The 20,087-nt window shown below is 36.5% G+C and overlaps 2 protein-coding genes across 3 annotated transcripts; one reads left to right on the top strand and one right to left on the bottom strand.

Moving 5' to 3' along the window:
* Positions 1 to 55: 55 nt before the first annotated feature.
* cant1b (calcium activated nucleotidase 1b) lies at positions 56 to 8,924 on the top strand. Of its 2 annotated transcripts, none has more exons than XM_065259231.1 (4): positions 56 to 209; positions 6,105 to 6,740; positions 6,997 to 7,200; positions 8,034 to 8,924. In XM_065259231.1, coding segments are annotated over exons 1-4 (1,212 nt in total). In that variant the 5' UTR covers positions 56 to 208; the 3' UTR covers positions 8,405 to 8,924. The 2 variants fall into 2 exon arrangements, with proteins under 2 accessions (XP_065115303.1, XP_065115302.1); XM_065259230.2 differs by lacking the exon at positions 56 to 209 and adding an exon at positions 1,826 to 1,959.
* On the bottom strand, positions 8,868 to 19,072 carry ogal (O-GlcNAcase like). Its single transcript, XM_065259225.2, has 16 exons — positions 18,856 to 19,072; positions 18,542 to 18,593; positions 18,331 to 18,428; positions 17,890 to 18,020; positions 17,628 to 17,799; positions 17,435 to 17,533; positions 16,375 to 16,653; positions 14,923 to 15,021; positions 14,457 to 14,722; positions 14,124 to 14,298; positions 13,953 to 14,038; positions 13,779 to 13,871; positions 13,132 to 13,202; positions 12,800 to 12,920; positions 12,587 to 12,710; positions 8,868 to 9,263 (listed from the first exon to the last, which is right to left on the bottom strand). Exons 1-16 carry the CDS (start codon positions 18,896 to 18,898, stop codon positions 9,127 to 9,129), a joined length of 2,046 nt encoding a protein of 681 aa, XP_065115297.1. The 5' UTR covers positions 18,899 to 19,072; the 3' UTR covers positions 8,868 to 9,126.
* Positions 19,073 to 20,087: the final 1,015 nt, after the last annotated feature.

Consider the following 20,087-nt stretch of genomic DNA (forward strand, 5'->3'; position numbering starts at 1 on the left):
ATCCGTTCAGCCAATCAGCTATGCGTGCTGGGTGAACGTGGCATTATCCCATTAATATTCATTAGGCGGCATCGGTTGCCGTGGGCGGGGCCGTGGTTGGAGTGCGGTTTGTTGGCACCGGGCGGCCAGGCATCGCTTCACACGGGATGGCTCGAGGATAAAATAACACCGGACCGGCCAGAAATTCACCCGTTGATCGGAGAAACACAGTGAGTTTGACTTTATTATATCATATAATCACAGACAACACTGCTGATACAAGACTGCGGTTTTAACAGTGAGGTTTATGAAGCTGTCGTGTTAACTGTGCGTCGAATCTTCCAGAATAACTGTGACATAACGCGTATAAACCGTAATTAAATACTGACTTTATGGTTGTTTGTGTGTTTGTTGTTAGTGGAGAGAGTGAATTGTAAATAAAGCAGCTCGTGTGTCCCAGCAGCGCATGCGTACATCAGAACACTTCCGGTGATTCAAAAGCTTTTTATATTTGAACTTCTCAATGACAAACAATTTTATATCACATAACTGTACAACTTGTTTGTTTTTTGTAGAGATCCAACCCCTTTAGTGCATAAAAAACTTTTATTATTATAAGTATGTTTATTATTAAAATATTATTATTTTTCATCTTTAACGGGGTGGTTTTATTGTTTATTATTATGTTTAGCTATTACACATGAATACAATATATTATATTGAATTTATGTTTTAAAGGACAGATTACAAAAAATATTCCCAAGACATTAGAAAACATACATAAAATACATTCTGTGAAAATATGATCTGTAATATAAGGCTGAATATTGATTAATCGCAACTAATCATTTGCAGCATAAAAGTTTTTGTATAATAATTATGTATATATTAATATAAGCACATGTATATATTTAAGAAATATTTACATGTGTATATACATTTTTATATTTAAATATCATTTGTATTACATAAAAATATGTAAGGGCGGTTTCCCGGACAGGGATTAGACTAGTCCTTGACTAAAATAAATGTACGAGCTGTCCAAACTGAAAACAACTTGTACTGACATATCTTAAAATACATCAGTGCCCTTTTTTTTGCCTCAAAATGCACAAAAGTGTTTCTGCTAAGTGTTTTTACTAAGGCAAGTTTGTTAAAACTAGTTATATTTCATATCTAAACTAAGGACTAGTCCTGGTTTAAGATAATCCCTGCCCGGGAAACCCCCCCAATCTATAAATACTTTTTTTATTATACGTGTGTGTGTGTGTGTGTGTGTGTGTGTGTGTGTGTGTGTGTGTGTGTGTGTGTGTGTGTGTGTGTGTTCAAATGATTAGTCACGATTAATTGTTATGCATCTCTAATATTGTCTGAGTAAGATCTTGTCATTGATTGAAATCAAACTTTGATGCTCCTATCTCTTTATTAGATTATGAGACTTTCATCAGGATTTCACAGGGTCACATATAATGAAATAATAAATTTTAATTGAAAAAAAAAATAAGATAAGATACCGTGTCTGGTAACAAAGGCTTTAAAGTTGAACTCTGCCCTGTATTGATCATTCACTCTTTTAGCAGGTAATGTAAGAGAACAAAATGTTTCCCAATCATTTCCATTTAAACAAATCATCGCTCCTCTTCATGAGCCACACAGAGACCTAACCTTTAGATAAACACACAGTGAACGGGCTGTGAAAAGAGCGAATCGTTTTTATGTTTCTAAAGGTATTACAGCCCAGAATAAAGAGCCTCACCTGTCACCTCCGACACAATGTCAAAGCTCAGGCCATCATTGGGTTAATGTGTGTTGTTCATGTAGGTAAAGGTTCGTTTTGTTGCGTTATTTGCTTCGTCACTGTTGCGAGGTTCAGTGATCTCAAGAGACGCTGACGGCTCGCACGGGGAGAGGCGCAACATAAAACCTCACAGTATTACAGTGAAATAACGTCAGAAAGAGACATGAGGGCGAGAAGAAAAGGTGAGAATGAGTTGTGTTCTGTTTGTTGTTTTATTATTAATGAAGTGACTACTGTCAGTGCATCTTTGTGTATTTGTGGAGGAAAATCTGAGGTTGAATTATCTGTCATAATATTTATATATTAATACTGATCAGAACATGAAACTTGGTTATGTATGGATATTATAGAAATTACATTAAGCTATTAGTAAACTAAAAAAAATAAATTAATTATAACTATATATAACAAATTTCAAAATATTGCAAAGAAGCTTTGTGCTGTCTTACAAACATGAGATGTTTCGATAAATTTGCGGATAAACCAGTTCTTCCTCAGACTGATACATATAAATATTTGTATTTAAACTTATATCAAACAAACGTATATGTACTGCAAAAATGACTTATTTACTTAGTATTTTTGTCTTGTTTTCAGTACAAATATCTATAAATTCGTAAATCAAGAGGTTTTTGATGAGCAAAATACCCTAAGAAAATAAGTCTAGTTTTTAGACAAATATATACAATTTAAAGTGAAGTTGTGCTCAAAACAATAAAAAATCTGCCAAACAGGGTACTTTTTCTTGATTTTTTCCTTAAATTTAGTGTTTAAGAAAAAAGTTTAAGCTTTTTTATTACCCCTTTGGCAGATTTTTTTGCTTGTTTTAATCACAAATTCACTTAAATGTTATATTTTTTGTCTAAAAACTAGACTTATTATCTTATCTTAATTAGCTCATTAAAAAAACATCTTGTCTTTAGATATTTGTACGGAAAACAAGACACACATACTAAGACAGTAATTTTTTCAGTGTATAAATACATAAATGTTCAGCCACATATATCACTGATCATATCGTCTTATTTGTGATTAAATAAGTTTGTAATTAATGTTAATGAATGTAATTGATGTTTTTAATTTAGCTGGATTGGTGACACCTTTCATTGGTGTTAAAATAAAGATGGCTATGATTGTGTTTGACATTGACAGCAGCTGAAGATCAGCGTTGTTTTTTTTTGATGATGAATGCAGAGATTTATGTGATGTATATGAAGTCATGCTGTGGTGTGTAATGACTTGTGTAGTAATGTATTGTACGGATCATTAACTAGTCATGTTGAGCACTAAAGTCTCTGTCAGGTGTAACGGGTGAACTGTTTCTCTGTGTGCTTGTGTTTAATTAGCATCTGTTTAGTTGTAGTAAAGGTCCCTTAGGGAAGTCGGGCAACTAGTCGACCATGTTTGCACCGCCTCCGGGCAGATCTTTCAATTGTGCAAGACTTATCTAATTAAATGTGGACAGGTATCTCTAAAATTTCAATTTAGCAACATATTTCAAGTAGTGAAGTAGTGTAGTGTAAATGTCTCACACAAAAAGACATCAAAACATGTTTATTTTTAAGACATTGCACAAGTTACTGGGGCTACATTTCCAGATTTTCTTCTCCTGTCTAACTTTTGTCTTTTAAATCGATTTTTCACTCTTGTTTGCACAAAAAAGGTGTAATCTTACAGTTGAATAGTCTTTGTCTGGAGTCTTTAGATGCGATTAAGTTTCTTTAGCAAGAAGATGTGAATGAGGAGATTAGTTGGGGTACAGAGTTCAGTGCAAAGTCATGCCCCGCGTCTATTACAGAAACTGGATTGATGTTTCTTCTGCTGTCAAACTGAAGCAAATATGATAAATATGTTCTTGGTCGGTCCTTCGTTGGAGAAATCTTTTTAAACCTGATCATTTATTATTAGGTAAATATGAACTAAATGCTTTTAATGCAGTTTTTGTCACAGTACACTTCAATTCTTCAGATGGATTCGAAAGTCTTTGTCATTCTGATAGCTAATATTTGATTAATATGTAACATCTTATATTGACTTTGATTTGTTTCTGTGGGAGTATTGCTTGTTTGATTTTATTTGTTTTTCTTTTATTTAGTTTATATAAGCACAATGTGGTCACTGTTAATACTAAATACACCTTTCAAACAAAGCTTTTGACAATAAAAAGTTTCGTAAGTTGGAAATTAAACATGAACAATTGTAAATAAGAGCACTAACACATCAATGACACGGTGTTTGTAATAGTGTCTGAGTTATGTAACTTTGAAGGTTTAAATCTTTCACATTAAAAGAGTGCTGTTCCAGAAATGACATAAAGGTTAAAGGAACACATCACTTTTTTTTAAAATATATGGTCATTTTCGAGCTCCCCTAGAGTTAAACATTTGATTTTTATCGTTTTGAAATTCATTCAGTAGATCTCCGTTCTGGCGTTACCACTTTTAGAATAACTTAGCAAACTTTAAATTTTCCGTCGGTCTTAGTACACGATGTAACTACAGAAGAGTCAAGTTTTAAATAAGAGAAATATCCAAACTCTATTAGCGTGATGCTAATGGTCTGATCAGATTCAATTAATTGTGCTAAGCTATGCTAAAAGTGCTAGCACCAGACCCGGAGATCAGCTGAATGGATTCCAAAACGGTAAAAATCAAATGTTTAACTCTATGGGAGCTGCATGGAAAATGAGCTTATTTTCAAAAAAAAGTGGAGTGTCCCTTTAAGGGGGCAAATATCCTAAATCCCATTTGTCTGGAAGAGAGCATTAAGTGTCCTAATGTGATGATCTACACCTGAAGAGAACTGATGTCATATATCAATGAATATAAGATCAGGATTAGAGCTGCGTAACGATTAATCGCAACTAATCACTTACAGAATAAAAGTATTTTTACATCATTTATATGTGTGTACTGTGTATAATACTTATGCACACACACACACATATGCATGTATAATTGTAAGAAATATATTATAGGTTAAATATTTTTATATAATACAATTTCTATTGAAATATAAAAATGTATATACAGTACACATGGAAATATTTTTTAAATATATGCATGCGTGTATATTTATATATACAACTATTATACAAAAACTTTTATTCTGCAAATGATTTGTTGCAATTAATCGTTATTCAGCTTTATATTAAAGATTATATTTTCACAGAATGTATTTTATGTATGTTATCTAATGTCTTGGGAATAATTTTTGTAGTCTGTCCTTTATGAAAACAAAATGTCAATATAATATTGTATTTATATGTACCAGCTAAACATAATAAAACAATAAAATCAACCCATCAAAGATGAAAACATATTTATAGTAATAAAAGTATAAAAATGTATGATAATTATGTATATATAAATACACACTGCAAAAAAATATTTTCAAGAAAAAAATTCTTTGTATTTTTGTCTTGTTTTCAGTAAAACTTCTTAAATTAAGATTTTTTTTCTTGATGAGCAAAACGACCCAAGAAAATAAGTCTAGTTTTTAGACCAAAAATATCACATTCAAGTGATTTTGTGCATAAAACAAACAAAAAAATCTGCCAATGAGGTAAGCAAATTTTTCTTGATTTTAGTGTTTAAGAAAAATGTTTAGGATTTTTTTGCTTGCCCCATTGGCAGATTTTTTGCTTGTTTTATGCACAAAATCACTTAAATTTGATATTTTTGGTCTTAAAACTAGACTTATTTTCTTTGGTCATTTTCCTCATCAAGAAAAAGCATTTTTATTTAAAAAAAATATTTAGATATTTTGACTGAAAACAAGACAAAAATACAAAGATTTTTTTTCTTGAAAATATTTTTTTGCAGTGCACACATGCATGTATATATTTAAGAAATATGATAGATAGATAATGTAAAGGAGTAGTCCACTTTAAAGATGGGGTCCATTGACTTTTTATAGTAGGAAAAAAATACTATGGTAAGTCAATGGGCCCCATCTATAAAGTGTACTACTCCTTTAATGGCTGATATGTACCGCGTATATCAAATAGTAGTTAATGAAAATATAAATCTACACAGACACAAATATTTAAGTGTCAGTTTAAATAATGATGTCTGTTTTAAACAGGTTTTTCATTGAATGGTGTGTTGACACTGAAAGTCAAGCTGTTTTCATAACACTACAGTCACTGAGTTTACTGTTCAATGATAGTTTATTCAACTGCAATAGAAGAACGTATTTTACAACCCAAAAAAATGACACATTTCATGTTCAGGATGGGAAGTTGATCACTAGAGACTCTGTATGACTTATATGATGTGTTTTTTAGATATAAGTTTTTAAATCCATGTTTTTTCTGTGTCAACAGTGAGCCGTGACTCCCTAAACTCCAAACGGGATCCTGTTCATGGTGCCTCCATGTTCTCCTCCGTCAGCAGCACCGTATCCGACCCCCGCTTCCGCTTCAGATGGCGGGCCATTATAATCGTGTCCCTTCTGACCCTGGGTCTGCTCGTATTCCTGCACCAAACACTAACGGACTCCGGCGATTACACCGTGGACAGCAGATCCTGGCGGTCCGGTCGGGATGTGTCCGGCGTGATGGTGGCCGCTGAGTCAATGGGGTCAGTGTACAATGACACGTACCCGCTCAGCCCACCGGAAAACACGGCAGAAGGGATCCGTTACCGGATCGGAGTGATAGCGGATTTGGACACAAACTCGCGCAGCACGAAGAACAACACGTGGTTTAGTTTCCTGAAGCGAGGTCACCTGCTGGTGTCTGACAGTGGGGACCGGGTGTCTGTGGAGTGGGATGCAGACAGAGTCGTCTTGGAAAGCCATCTGTCGGAGAAGGGACGGGGAATGGAGCTGTCCGAGCTGGTGGCTTTTAACGGGCACCTGTACAGTGTTGACGACCGGACGGGTGTAGTGTACCGTATAGAGAATAACCGGGCTGTGCCGTGGGTCATACTGCCAGATGGAGATGGTAGCGTATCTAAAGGTAAATACAGATGTTTTCAGTGGTGTATAAAGACCTTACATGTCGTTTTTATCTACATAACCACGGGTCGTCTTACATGGAAGTAGCTGTCCACAGAGCGTTTTGTTACTAAGTTGTCTCAGACGATGACATGTTAGTACCGTAGCTTCTCTAGGTACTTCGAAAGGAAGGGGTGCAATTTGCAACCTCACCACTTGATGTCGCTAAAATGTACACACTGCACCTTTAATAAGTCTATGGTTTGCCCTCATCGCAGGCTTTAAAGCTGAATGGTTGGCTGTAAAAGATGAGCGACTCTATGTCGGTGGACTCGGTAAGGAGTGGACGACCATCACGGGCGAGTTCGTCAACAACAATCCCGAGTGGGTGAAGGTGATTGGTTTCCATGGAGACGTGGAACATGTGAACTGGGTGCCACATTATAATGCACTCAAAAGAGCAGCAGAAATTACACCACCAGGTGAGTCAAAAATCACTTAAAATTTTGCCTACTTCTAAACTACATAGTAAATCAGTATGTAAAGTGTGGAGTATTCGAAAAACAGTACACGAAAAGTATGACGGCTGGATTTACATTAGATTGGCAGTTAACTCTCCCATGAGGCCACGTATGCTAAGGAGGCGCCAAAAAAAAAAAAATCGCAAATCTATGACCTGGGCAGCTCTTTACATTATTTAGATTTCAAATACAGATCAGTGTTTTAACAATAAAGCAGTAGGTACTTCATTTAATTTCGTCTGTACTGTTACTTTACGGGATTTCGGATGTGGCGAGGATTAATTTTACAGCTGACCATGTGGGAGGGGCCACAGAAGTTCAAAGCTGCGTGCTGATTGGTCATTTGGCTTACTGTGACAGTACATTAACAGTACATGAATAAATTGTGCTATTCACGTCACGTGTAGTTTGGTGCCTTGAACATTTTGAGTTAATTCACGTCATTTGTGTGTGAATTCAGATACGAAAACATTTGCCGACTCCTTCACAAAGATCAAAGTACGAAGATGTGTCGATAATTGTGTCCTCCATTGTTGTTTAGTATTTCTGCCTCAGCTCACTACGTGTAATCACGTCATTACTAGAGCAAGCTCCTAATTGGCTAACACAATGCGAATATTTGTCAAAGTTTAGATTTTTAAACATGTGCAGTTCAATTGAATCACACTTTAGCCTCTGAATTGACTTGCAATCAACATTTCATTCATGTTTGGTGTGAAAGCACCACAACAGTATTATTTAGATTCTGTATCATTTTGTCATGAAAATCAATGTAATTCTAATTTTTTTCTCAGGTTATCTTATCCACGAGTCGGCCGCCTGGAGCGAACGCCTACAACGTTGGTTCTTCCTCCCACGCCGCGCCAGTACAGAGCAATACGATGAGACCGCGGATGAGCGCCGTGGCACAAATCTCATGCTGAGAAGTTCGTCTGACTTCAATCAGATCTCAGTGTCACGCGTGGGCCCTTTAAATCTCACCCTTGGATTCTCTTCCTTTAAATTCATCCCAGACACAGATGACCAGATTATAGTAGCGCTGAAATCAGAGGAGGACGCGGGTCACATCGCCACCTATATCACCGCGTTCACACTGGACGGACGCGTTCTACTGGCTGACACTAAAATCGGAGACGTCAAATATGAGGGTCTAGAGTTCATTTAGACGGATGGTGAACGTTTGATGGACATTAGCAGCTATGGATTATCTTTACGCACTGTCAGATGATTCTTATCATCATTGTGTCTGTTGTTTAGGTGTCAGACCTGAGCAGGCATCTGTTACCCACAATGCCATGGGTATAAAAAGAGTAATAATGGACAGTAACATAGGCTGAACATTAACTGTGTGCTATATGTAGATGGATGTCTGTCTCAATGTGAGACACATGAAAGATTTTACAGCAGGATCTCAGGGAATTAAATCAGAAGGAACTAGATGCAATAATAGTTTGTCTCTTAACACGTGCATTGACAAATGCAGTGTCTTAATTTAACGGAAAAAGAAACCCAGTGTAAAACTTTAAAACATATTTATGCTATTTTTGCTGTTTGGTTTGTGTTTTATAACTACACGGAATCATTTTATTATTTAATTTCTGTTATTAAGGAAGAGATTATACCGTATGTCTGAGGCATGCATATTAAAAACGAATATGCAAATAAACATTTAATATTTAGAAGTGTTGATGTCTTACAGATATTTTTTATTCAACAGTTAAATAAAATATTTAACATCTAAATCAGTCATTTTAAAGTTAGGATTTAAACACAGAAACAAAGATCAAGCACTCAAAAGTAATTAAAATTTTTTTCTATTTCCAATGAATAAGACTTTAATCAGATGTTTTATTGTGTAAATGTGAGCTGGTGGTGATCCTGAAGATGTCATAGTTTAGTTCCCATGACGACCAGATTTGCCGGAAGTCCTTCGAATCGGAGCACCTGGAAGAAGTTTAATGTCTTGAGGAAGTCCATCATCCTTCTGTCATTGGACCTGAACTCGATATAAACGCCTTTAGAACCTGCGAAACATTCAGACAGAAACAATAATATTTACAAATAAACAATAGATGCGTTTCCATTAAAGATTTGCACAAAAAATTAGCGTTACGTTGACAAAAAAATAGAAAAATTATGCCGTTTCCATTAACTGATGTCATGCGAATAAAACTTAATTTTGCAAAAAATAAATTTCTTTGGCCAAATATATTTTTAAATATATGATAAATACATTTTTTAATTTGAAAATATATTAAGGTTTTAACCTTAAATATATATATTAAATGTGCAGTGTGTACTTTTTAGAAGGATCTCTTGACAGAAATGGAAAATAATATACAAAACTATATTATCAGGGGTGTATAAAGACCTTTCATAATGAACCGTTATGTGTTTATTACCTTAGAATGAGATGTTTTTATCTACATACACAGAGGGTCCCCTTTCATGGAAGTCGCCATTTTGTGCCTCCATGTTTCTACAGGTGCCCTTAACGGACAAACTGTTTTTACTAACTTGTCTCCGACAATGTCATGTTTGTCCGGTGGCGGCTACCGTAGCTTCTTTATGTGTTTCAAAAGTGAGGGGTGAGCAGTGGACTGAGATGTTGGTTGGAATTCGCAACCTCACCACAGGATTAGGGGTGGGCGGAATGACCAAAAATCTATTTCACTGAATGAGTCATTTTATTTCACGGAACGGAATATTTCACGGTATACATGTTTTTCAGTTTATATTGGTTTTTGATGATGAAAATGTACAGAAATACATCACTCACTATAGCTTTTAACTAAATGCTCACCACAGTTTTAAAATATGAGCTATTTAAAGTTAATAATGTTAAAATGAAAATGCCCAGAAGATAACAACAGATAAGTCTTGATTAGACAGAATCTTGTTTTTAATTGAGTTAGACTATTGAAGCTATTGTATGGCTTCATTGTATTTTGTATTAATGCATACATTACATTAAACATATGCAATATGTAAAATGAACAGGTATAAATATATGCAAAAACCTACAGACAGGCTTATATATACCTGTATTTGAGAGAAGCAGCTCTAGATCAGTGTTTCTCAAACTTTTTTATCCCAAGGACCACTTTATCTTCTAATTTTTTTCTGAGGACCACCTAACAGAATCCCACTCTAACACGCCCCCCAAAAAACAACAAAATAAGAAGGATTAGCTAAATTTAAGTTCAATATGCAACTGTTTCAAGTCAAAAACTAATTTTTTTAAAATGCAATGCTATGTTCAGAAATTATTATATGAATTTGATTTCATTTGAACAAGTAAATGTGAAATGAGTTACAGCTTAATATGAACAACAAACTGCACATGTGAAAAAAACTGCAATTAAACATACTGTAACAGCCTAGGTCCCACTTAATGTCATTCCAAAGAGCCATTAGTTTAAAACTGAGGTGATGGGTATATGAAGTCTATGGTTGTAACTATGGTAACAATAAAATGCTGAATAAAATGTTTTCCCCTCATAAAATCACTGAAATTACAGGGATTTTACACAGGAAACAAAAACTAGTACATTACAAAACGAATAGATCTGGGGATTTTAGCTGCTTTCAGTTGACACTTGATCTTTTCTTTTGACTTCTCTTTGGTTTAGCCACCGATCCATTTTTACGTTATTAAAACAGAATGGCAAGAACTGATATCACAGTTTTGCAAGTGCATTAAAAATCTACTTAAATAAGTGACGATTGTATAAACACTTGCCTAGTTTAGGTCATCTTTTGGCGGACCACTGGGGGGCTTTGGCGGAGAACTTTGAGAATTACTGCTCTAGATATTATAAATGTGACAGGTGCTATGATGTGATGATCATAAAGTTTGTTTTAAGGTCTTGACGCCCTTTACTTTCTATTAGACCTTAATATTTGCATCTCTTTCTCGTCTTTCCGATCAAATATGTTTTGTATAAGCAAATGGCGCGTCAAACTACATCTCTCCAGCAGCGCACGTATCACTGATATAAACGCGAATTTTGTCTTAGCTTGCTTAAAGTTCAGAAAACTTTACAACTATTAGCATTATGTGCGAGAAGAACTCTTTATTTGGCGTCGCAGCTCCTTGCGTTTGCCTAGAGAGACCTCTGCACGAGAGAGACCGAAAGGCCGGCTGCTGCATGAGGAGAGAGAGAGCGTGCGCGCGAGAGAGAGAGCAAGACAAGAGTCTCGCTGCATGACCCGCGGTGGATTCACTGGCACTTATTATAAAAATTACACAAATAACTCGTAACTTTTACATGTTTCTCCGTCATACTCAGTCTAACATGCTGGAGGGCAGAGTTAGCCACGCCCACTTATTTGCATTCCGCGGAATAGACGGAATAGAAAAACGTCTGACATTTTATTCCGCGGTAACGGAATATACCGTCATACCGCCCAGCCCTACATTAGATACCACTAAAATTTACACACTGCACCTTTAACATATATTTTTTAAATGTATTTCGAGGCAACAAATAAATGTCTCGTTTTACAACCCATACGGCAAAAAAAGTCTCCTGGACAAAATATTAAAGTTTGTACAAAATGTATAAGTATGTTTAAAATATATATATAATTTTAAAGGAGCATTTCAGCCGTAGAAACTTTAATCTTTATTGAAAGTGTGTTATATTTGTAGGTGAAATTTAACATATATTTAGAATTTTGGTGCCTATTTTGACCGAGTAAAGTGGTGTTTGATGATTTTTACATCATTGGAAGAAGGAAGTGCAACACTGAAATCTGTATTTCTCCTCTCTCAGTGGCAATGATGCAAAACCATTCAAAAACATGTCTGGGGTTCTAACTATACAAAGATTAATGCAAGTGGGTGAAGTGTCCCTTTAAGTATATTTTTGCAGTTGGAAATATATTTAATTTCAATCTTTGTTTACAGGTGTGATGTGAAAATAAATGCTTTAAAATATATTTATTTTTAAAATAGATTTTAAAATATATTAAAAAAAATTTGGTGAAAATTTTTTTTTAAACATATTTCAAAATATATTTCAGTACATATATTTTTGGCCAATTTTGTATATTTTAAAAAATGTTTAAAAATGTATATAATTTTTGCAGTCGACTGCCTAATTGCTCTCATTACTTTGATGTCATTCGCTTGTGGTTCTTGTGACACCACATGAAGTCGAACACATGTCTTTATGTGAAATTGCTGTGTTTCCATTGGGTGCATTACTAGTTTGCTAAATCAATTTGCACAATTTGAAAGGTAAAACGCAGCTAGTTTCGTTGTTTCCTACTAAAATATATTGCCGTTTATGAAAACCAACACTCAATGAGGTACTATTGGTACTGGGTGTTGAAAACTCACCACTCTCTCTCAGTGATGACAGCACTTGTCCAATCAGACGCTTAGTTGCTGTGGGGTCAGGAACTTTCGGGTGGATCTGAACGGTCATGACTGATGGGTAATCAGATAGCATCGCCTCTGGATACTTGAGGAACAGAAGAATTAAAAAACTAAAGTTAAAAAGTCGTGCAGTAGTTCATGTATGAATTTGTTGACAGCTTGAGTCTTCTGTACCTGAGCTTTAGTCATTGCAGTTTTAGCATCAGAGAGGGCAAAGACATAACCACAGATACCAGATGAATCCTCCAGGATCAGACTGCAGTTTTGAGTGGGGTGGACGTCACCCTGCACCAGCCTGACAGAACAACACACGACACTACTGATGCACTGTACATCATACATACAATATATCTTAACTATCACAAGCTGCATTTCCATTCAAGTTTTTCCATTAACTAATGTCATGTGACTAAAATGTAATATCTCATTTTTTACTTATAAATACTAGAATGTAATGATGTGTTCTCAATGTTATCTTATGGTGAACAGGGTCAAGAGCTCCTCACCTGTCTCCAATCAGCTCCACGGTCTGTTGTGTCTCAGTATTCATCTCTTTAAAAAGCTTCATCACCTCTGGCTGAAACACAAACACACAACCATGATTATGAATGACTGTCTGTGTGTGTCTGTGTCTGCATGCATGCGTCTGTGTGTGTCTGCGTGCGTGCGTGCGTGCATCTGTGTGTGTCATGCGTGTGTGCGTCTGTGTGTCTGTGTGTGTCTGCATGAATGTGTCTGTGTGTGTCTGTGTGCTTGCGTATGCGTGTGTGTCTGCGTGCTTGAGTCTGTGTGCGTGCGTGCGTGCATCTGTGTGTGTCTGTGTGCTTGCGTCTGCGTGTGTGTCTCTGTGCTTGCGTCTGCGTGTGTGCATGCATCTGTGTGTGTCTGCGTGCGTGTCTGTGTAAGCCTCTTGGTGCTTGCGTCTGTGTCTGCGTGCTTGCATCCGTATCTGTGTGCGTGTCTGCGTGCGTCTTTGTCATGTCTGCATGCATGTGTCTGCGCGCTTGCGTCTGTGTGTGCGTGCATCTGCGTGCATGTGTATGCATACATGCGTCTGTGTGTTTGTGCATGCATCTGTTTGTGTTTATGCGTGCGTGCGTGCATGTGTCTGTGTGCGCCTCTGTGTGTGTGTGTGTGTGTGTGTGTGTTTTACCCGATCTTCAGCAGTATTTGGGCGGATGGTGTACATGCGTGTTGCAGGAGGAATGCGAAACAGATCTCTGTTACCATGACACGGCAGCAACCTCTAAAAAACACACAAGGAACACTGCAGAGGTCACTGGTTTCAGGTCGGTGTTTTAAGATGAAATGTGATATATTATCGTACCTGGAATTCTCCAGAAAGACCCCCTCTAAAACCCCACGGCTCTGGGTCATCATTTATAATCATAGCTGTGTGCGGAGTTCCACCTCCTAAACACCATTAAGACAAAAAAGTTTTATGACTAGACAAAAACGAATGGTAAGAATTCAGTTCAGTGTAAGATAACTGATGTACCGAGTGTTTTGACGAAGGCTCTGGCCAGTAAAACTCCACTCTTTATGTCACAGATGTAGTTGTAGAGGTCATAGAGGATCAGTCTGTTGGGGACGTTTGACAATCTGTTGAACATCTGAACTACAGCAGCACACATTTCATCAAACCTCACAGCTCTCTGTCGCCACTCTTTAACCTGCCATGACATCGCAACACAACATTAACACTCAAATATATTCACAAAACAGACCACCGAACTACACGCTTTAATCCGGATTATTTAAAATGTTTACAAAATTCCCAGAATTTTTCAGGTTATCATGACTATGTGACTGTATGATGTTTGACTCTGACCCTTTCACATTCAGTTGTGATGTCACCAGTCGTAGCAGCATCGCTGTTGTCCCGGAGCCAATGGAGTTCCTTTAACATGGTGACTGCGGTCGGGCCGTGTTCGTACGGCAGGTAGAAGAGCTCTGACAGGAGGTTAAGATCCTCCAGCGTCAGGGGTTCGGCCGAGTACAGCGGGTTGTCTTTGGGTCCGGGAACGTAGCCGTCCGTCTGCATCGGTTCTTCTTCAGACGACTCTCGTTTAGAGCGACCGCTGCGACTTCGAGAGCCTGCATAAGCAGTTACATGTTTTGTCGACATTGTTTTAAAAATATTAAGAGATTGAAATGAAAGATAAGATTTTTAGGTTAAGAAACAAATCTGAAAATTGACAGTAAAAACTGAAGACTTAATTTGCCAATGATAGAAGCTGAGATAGGAAACTTGTCAGGGTCAAGATGCAGAAGACACACACAAGTTTTATTCTTACCATCAGGTTGATCGGCTTTGCCAAACTCAATCAGCCATTCTGTGAGCGCAAGCCGCAAAGCATCATGGGGGATGTAGTCTGAACCTTGATCTTCACCATCTGTGAACCAATAATAGGTGAAGAGAGATGAGAGGTTCATTTTCCTTTAATGGCAATGAAAAGGTCAGTCAGTCAGTTATTGAAATGCCTTATTTTAACAAAAAGTCACTTTAGTCATTTTATTGGTATTTACAGGGGCCATAGCGTGAAAATCTGACTTTCCATGTTTAACTCCTTCCCCACCATTGACCAGTTATCACGTCAATTAAGAGACAACATTTTCCTGCCAATGATGCTTCCCTGACGAGTTTTTACGGCAATCCATATTTCCGCCATTACCCACTAGGTGGCACTTCTGCCCAACTTTAAAACAAACTAAACATAAAAAACTGAGCATCAACTAATAAAAATAATTGATATTGTTTGTTTGTTTGAAAGCAGAGGGTCTGTCTTTCATTTGATATATTGTATGTTTACATATATATAGAAGACCCAGTAACTTAGTTTTGGTAAACCAATATCTGCAAGCATGTGATGAAATAGGTCATTCAGATTTCAGCTGTTTTGTGACTTAGGTAGTTAGTCTTATTATAATAATACCGCCCCTTAATCTGCACTATCCAACAACATTTCCTGCCATTTGGTGCAGAGAGAAAGAAAGAGAGAGAGAGAGAAAGAGAGAGAGAGTGAAAATAATTGACAGCACAATTGAGTTTCAATTTCAACAAACCGCCATTATGGCGATCAGTGCTTGCATTTCTTCTGCTCATTTTAAAGGACACACCCAAAAACGGTGCATTTTGGCTCAAACCTAGTTTATGTTATAATAAATTATCTGTGGGGTATTTTGAGCTAAAACTTCACATACGTTTTTTGGGAACACCAAAGATTTATTTGACATCTTTAAAAAAAAATCCAAATATGACCTCTTTAACACATTTGACAGGCTTTTGCTGCAAAACCCTCTAAGTACATGTTAACCTTTTGGGCAAAAATCTAATCTTCCAAGAAAGTCTCCAGTCACTCTTTACTGTCCTTTCTGAATAAAAGTAAAATGCTTAAATATTCAGTCAATATCCTAGTATATTTGTTAAACCTACTTTAACCGGGTAAGAAACTTTCAGCACGACACCTAAAATCTGACATATGCGCACCATCGTGCATTCAATTCTTCTTTCGTGCACTTTTGCTGAAAAATTGACGTGGCGTTTAACGGATTCTGCAAACAAATCAGCATTTCTGAATGGCCTGAGGCCGGGATTAAGTGGATTTGAAGTAAAAGTATTTGATGAACGTATAATACGTGCCCAAAGAATTCGGTCAATATAGTTTTCTCATTTTTGCCAGAGGTGGTATTTAGAGGCTTTTGCATAATGAACCGCAGTTATGATTCTGTAGATATCATTTCTTTACCCATAGAAACATCTTTCTGTCCAGAGCTGGACTTGCACCAGGTCGCCAGTGTGTGAACCGCAACGAAATTGGGCTCAAATTCACAGTTGGGGTTGGTGAGTACTCCTCTGAGTTTAGGGATGAGCTCTGTGGGACGATTCTTGAAGGGTCCGAGGAAAAGTCTCTGTGGGTCATAATCATTAGCGTGAATGTTGTCCCAAATCACTGGCGGTCTCCTGAGAACAGCAGATACCTCCTCTATAGATGCCACACTGATATCATTTGACACCACCTTTGGCCCTGAAGGAGGAGAGTCAAAATAAATATCTAACAATTAACAAAGAATTAAACAGGTGGATTTTGGATCGCACCATTAAAATCCTCAAAAGTTAAATGACACGTATAAACTTTGTGCTTGTCATCACCACTATGTATGTTCACCAATAAACATTTGAAGCTATAATGGGTTATATATTGAAATTTAATTGAAAAGACTCAAAGGTTCAAGGTGAGTTTCATGCCATAACCATAGACTGTAAAAAATATGGACGTAGTGTCCGTGAACGTCACTGATAGGTTTGTGAAGAGCTTTTTTTAGAGCCGATAGTAGGCGGTGCCTGCAGTCGCCATCTTGGCCGCGCGTCACTCTTGAATAACCAAAAATGGGTAAAGAGGCGGGACATGGATGAAGCTGAGGTGGCTGGTTGCTGAAAACACGCCCACCTAGCTCGGCTTTAGTGACAGCAGTGGCAGTTCACCCGTCACTCAAGTGGCCACGCCCTTAGTTATGCAGAACTTTAAATCTTAATGTAATTTAAACTGAACCCACAGTTGTCATGAAGAGCAAAAATAGCTATAAACACCCAAATCACTTTTTTGTACCAGGCTGTAAACATTATTTTCTGTTGTAAATTTGGGCATTTTAACATGGGGGTCTAAGGGAATTGACTCCCTTTTGAAGCCTCTAGTGGCCAGTGGATGGATTGCAGTTAAAGTCACTTCCATGTTGGCTTCATCCGAGAGATCGGAAGGTTGCCCCTCGGTCATAGCGTTTAATGTGTCTGTTAGTAGATGATGTCACCTGTCCAGAGGACGTCAATGCCCAGATTGAGTTTCTCTCCGACTGTGTTTAAATACTTGGACAGCTGGACACTCGGGGTGCAGAAGGCAGCACAGTAATCTGACAGACAAATACATGAACACAATGTTTAGAAATGATCTGATGAAGAAGGTTTATCTGTGTAATGGAGAATGTTAAGAGTAACATGTAGTACCGGTGGGACAGAAGAGGAAGACCTGCGGTTCCTTCAGATGCTGAAACACTTCATTGGTGACGGACACTTGGGCGTCAGCGAATGAGCCGAACGCTTCTTTATCCGCGGGACACATTTCTGTCTCAATGTCATCAAACAACAGCGCAAACGAGCGACAGCCAAATTCACTCACCTGTGCCAGTTAAAAACACACATGAATGATGTGTTCTGATCTACAGCACTTAAATCTGATTTATGTAAGATAGATGCTAAGGTTTGACACCTGGCTCAGTTTTCTCTTCAGTGCTGACACCTCTTTAGGGTTTGAGAAGGTGATGTCCAGACCCGGAGAAATGGCATAGATAAACTCAACATTACACTCTTTAGCAGCCGAGATGAGAGTAATGAGTTGATCTGTAAGACAGAATAAAGGAGTTATGAAAAGTTAGTATCTGAAAATGAACATTCTGTCATGATTTACTTTGTCATCACTATAAATATATTTTAATAATCAAACGGATCTGGGGCACCTTTCACTTCCATAGAACTATGAAAGTCAGTAGTGCCCCAGATCTGCTTGGTTACAAATATTCAGCAGAACAAAGAAATGTATATAAGTTTGGAACAACCTGAAGGTGAATAAATGCTTTTTCGATAAATTATCACTTTAATGAGGCCATTACTGAAAGTGTAAGACTATTTTACAGTTTCCAACACATTTCACCTGCTTCTTCCAGAGAATAAAGATCTCTCCAGTACATTCTGTGCTTATAATCATCTTTTGGGGCGTACAGGTAAGTGTTCAATCCCCATTTCTGCTCCCTATATACAACAACAAACATGCAGTATAAAAGTGAGATAAAGATCAGCACAGATCAGATAACACATGATGATTTATGATAATCAGCTGTCACAGCAAACTCAAGTTTATTTACCTTCTGAAGAGCTCTTTCCTCTGGTTCATAGTCCACGGCCGTCCATAAAACCCTAAAAAACACAAAGGTCATCACTTCATAGGGAGAAAAAAAATCAACTGTGAAGCTTTACCATTATATTCATGCATTGCAATGAAAATACATATGAAGCACTGCAATAACAATGCACTACCAATGTCTCTCTCTTTCTGTCACTCTCTCTGTATGTATATATATATATATATATATATATATATATATATATATATATATATATATTGATGACAGTAATATTTTATATAGATGAATCATCATGAGTATTTTAGTGAACTTACCCTCGACCACTCCACTCAGAAAGATCTTGGATTTCTCTGACATGATTCCTGCAGATTTCCCGGCCGATCAAATGATCAATATAATCTGTTTAATCCACTCACTGTTTCGATGACATTCATCTAACACCCTTTCTTTGCTGTCTGTATTAACGTTTATGTTTATAATCTCTCCACTTCCTTATTGTGCTCGTGCTCACGCCGCGCATGCGTACATCACTCCTGTCAAAGAAGCCACGCCCACACGATCGAGGAATCAGTGAAAGAAACTTCACGAGTGAGGTATGAAAATGTTAATAAAATATAACATTGAGACAAATAAAAAATATATAATTTTAATTTCATGTTCAATTCACGTCAGATGAGTATAGACACGCACTTCAAAATGGCTGAATGTAATTGACGAAACACAGCAAGTGTCTGCAAATAAGCTTCTGATTTCACTTTTTTGTGCCGTTTAGTGCAAAGCCAGTTTAAACGAATGGATGTAGTCAGTCCTCCTTCTTAATTTATTTAATTTTTAAATAAATTAAATACATTTTTACAATATATTTAATGTATGAGAAAATACATAAGGGTCCACATATTATTTTTATTTTATGTAATATAATGCACATTATTGCCCATACGGCAAAAAAAATTATTTGGCCAAAAATATGTTTTAAATATATGGGAAATACATTTTGTAATAAATAAACCTTAATTAAATATCTTTTTGAATTTGAAAATATATTTAGTTTAACCTTCATATATTAACATATTTCAAAATGTATTTCAGGGCAACAAATACATTTCTAATTTTACAACCCATGTGGCAAAAATATATTTTCCTGGCCAAAATATCAGTGTTTGTATAAAATGTAACAGTTTGTACAAGTATGTATAAAATATAAAATTATAGTTATAGTTTTGCAGTAAAATATATTTATTTTTAATCTTTTAAAATCGGTTATGTTTACAGGCTTGTAACATTTTAAGTTTTTCTTCCTATGTGAAGTGAATATAAATTCTTTAAAATATATATATATATTTTAATATATTTCAAAATATACAAAAATGGCCAAAAATATATGTGCTCAAATTTATTTTGAAATATGTTTACAAAAATGTATTTTTTGCTGTATGGGTTGTAAAATAAGAAAGGTATTTGTTGTCCCTGAAATACATTTTGCAATGTTTGTTAAAATATGAAGATTAAAACTAAATATATTTTCAAATTCAAAAATATATTTAAT

Source organism: Paramisgurnus dabryanus, chromosome 14, assembly GCF_030506205.2.
Source record: "Paramisgurnus dabryanus chromosome 14, PD_genome_1.1, whole genome shotgun sequence".
Taxonomy (NCBI): Eukaryota; Metazoa; Chordata; class Actinopteri; order Cypriniformes; family Cobitidae; genus Paramisgurnus; species Paramisgurnus dabryanus.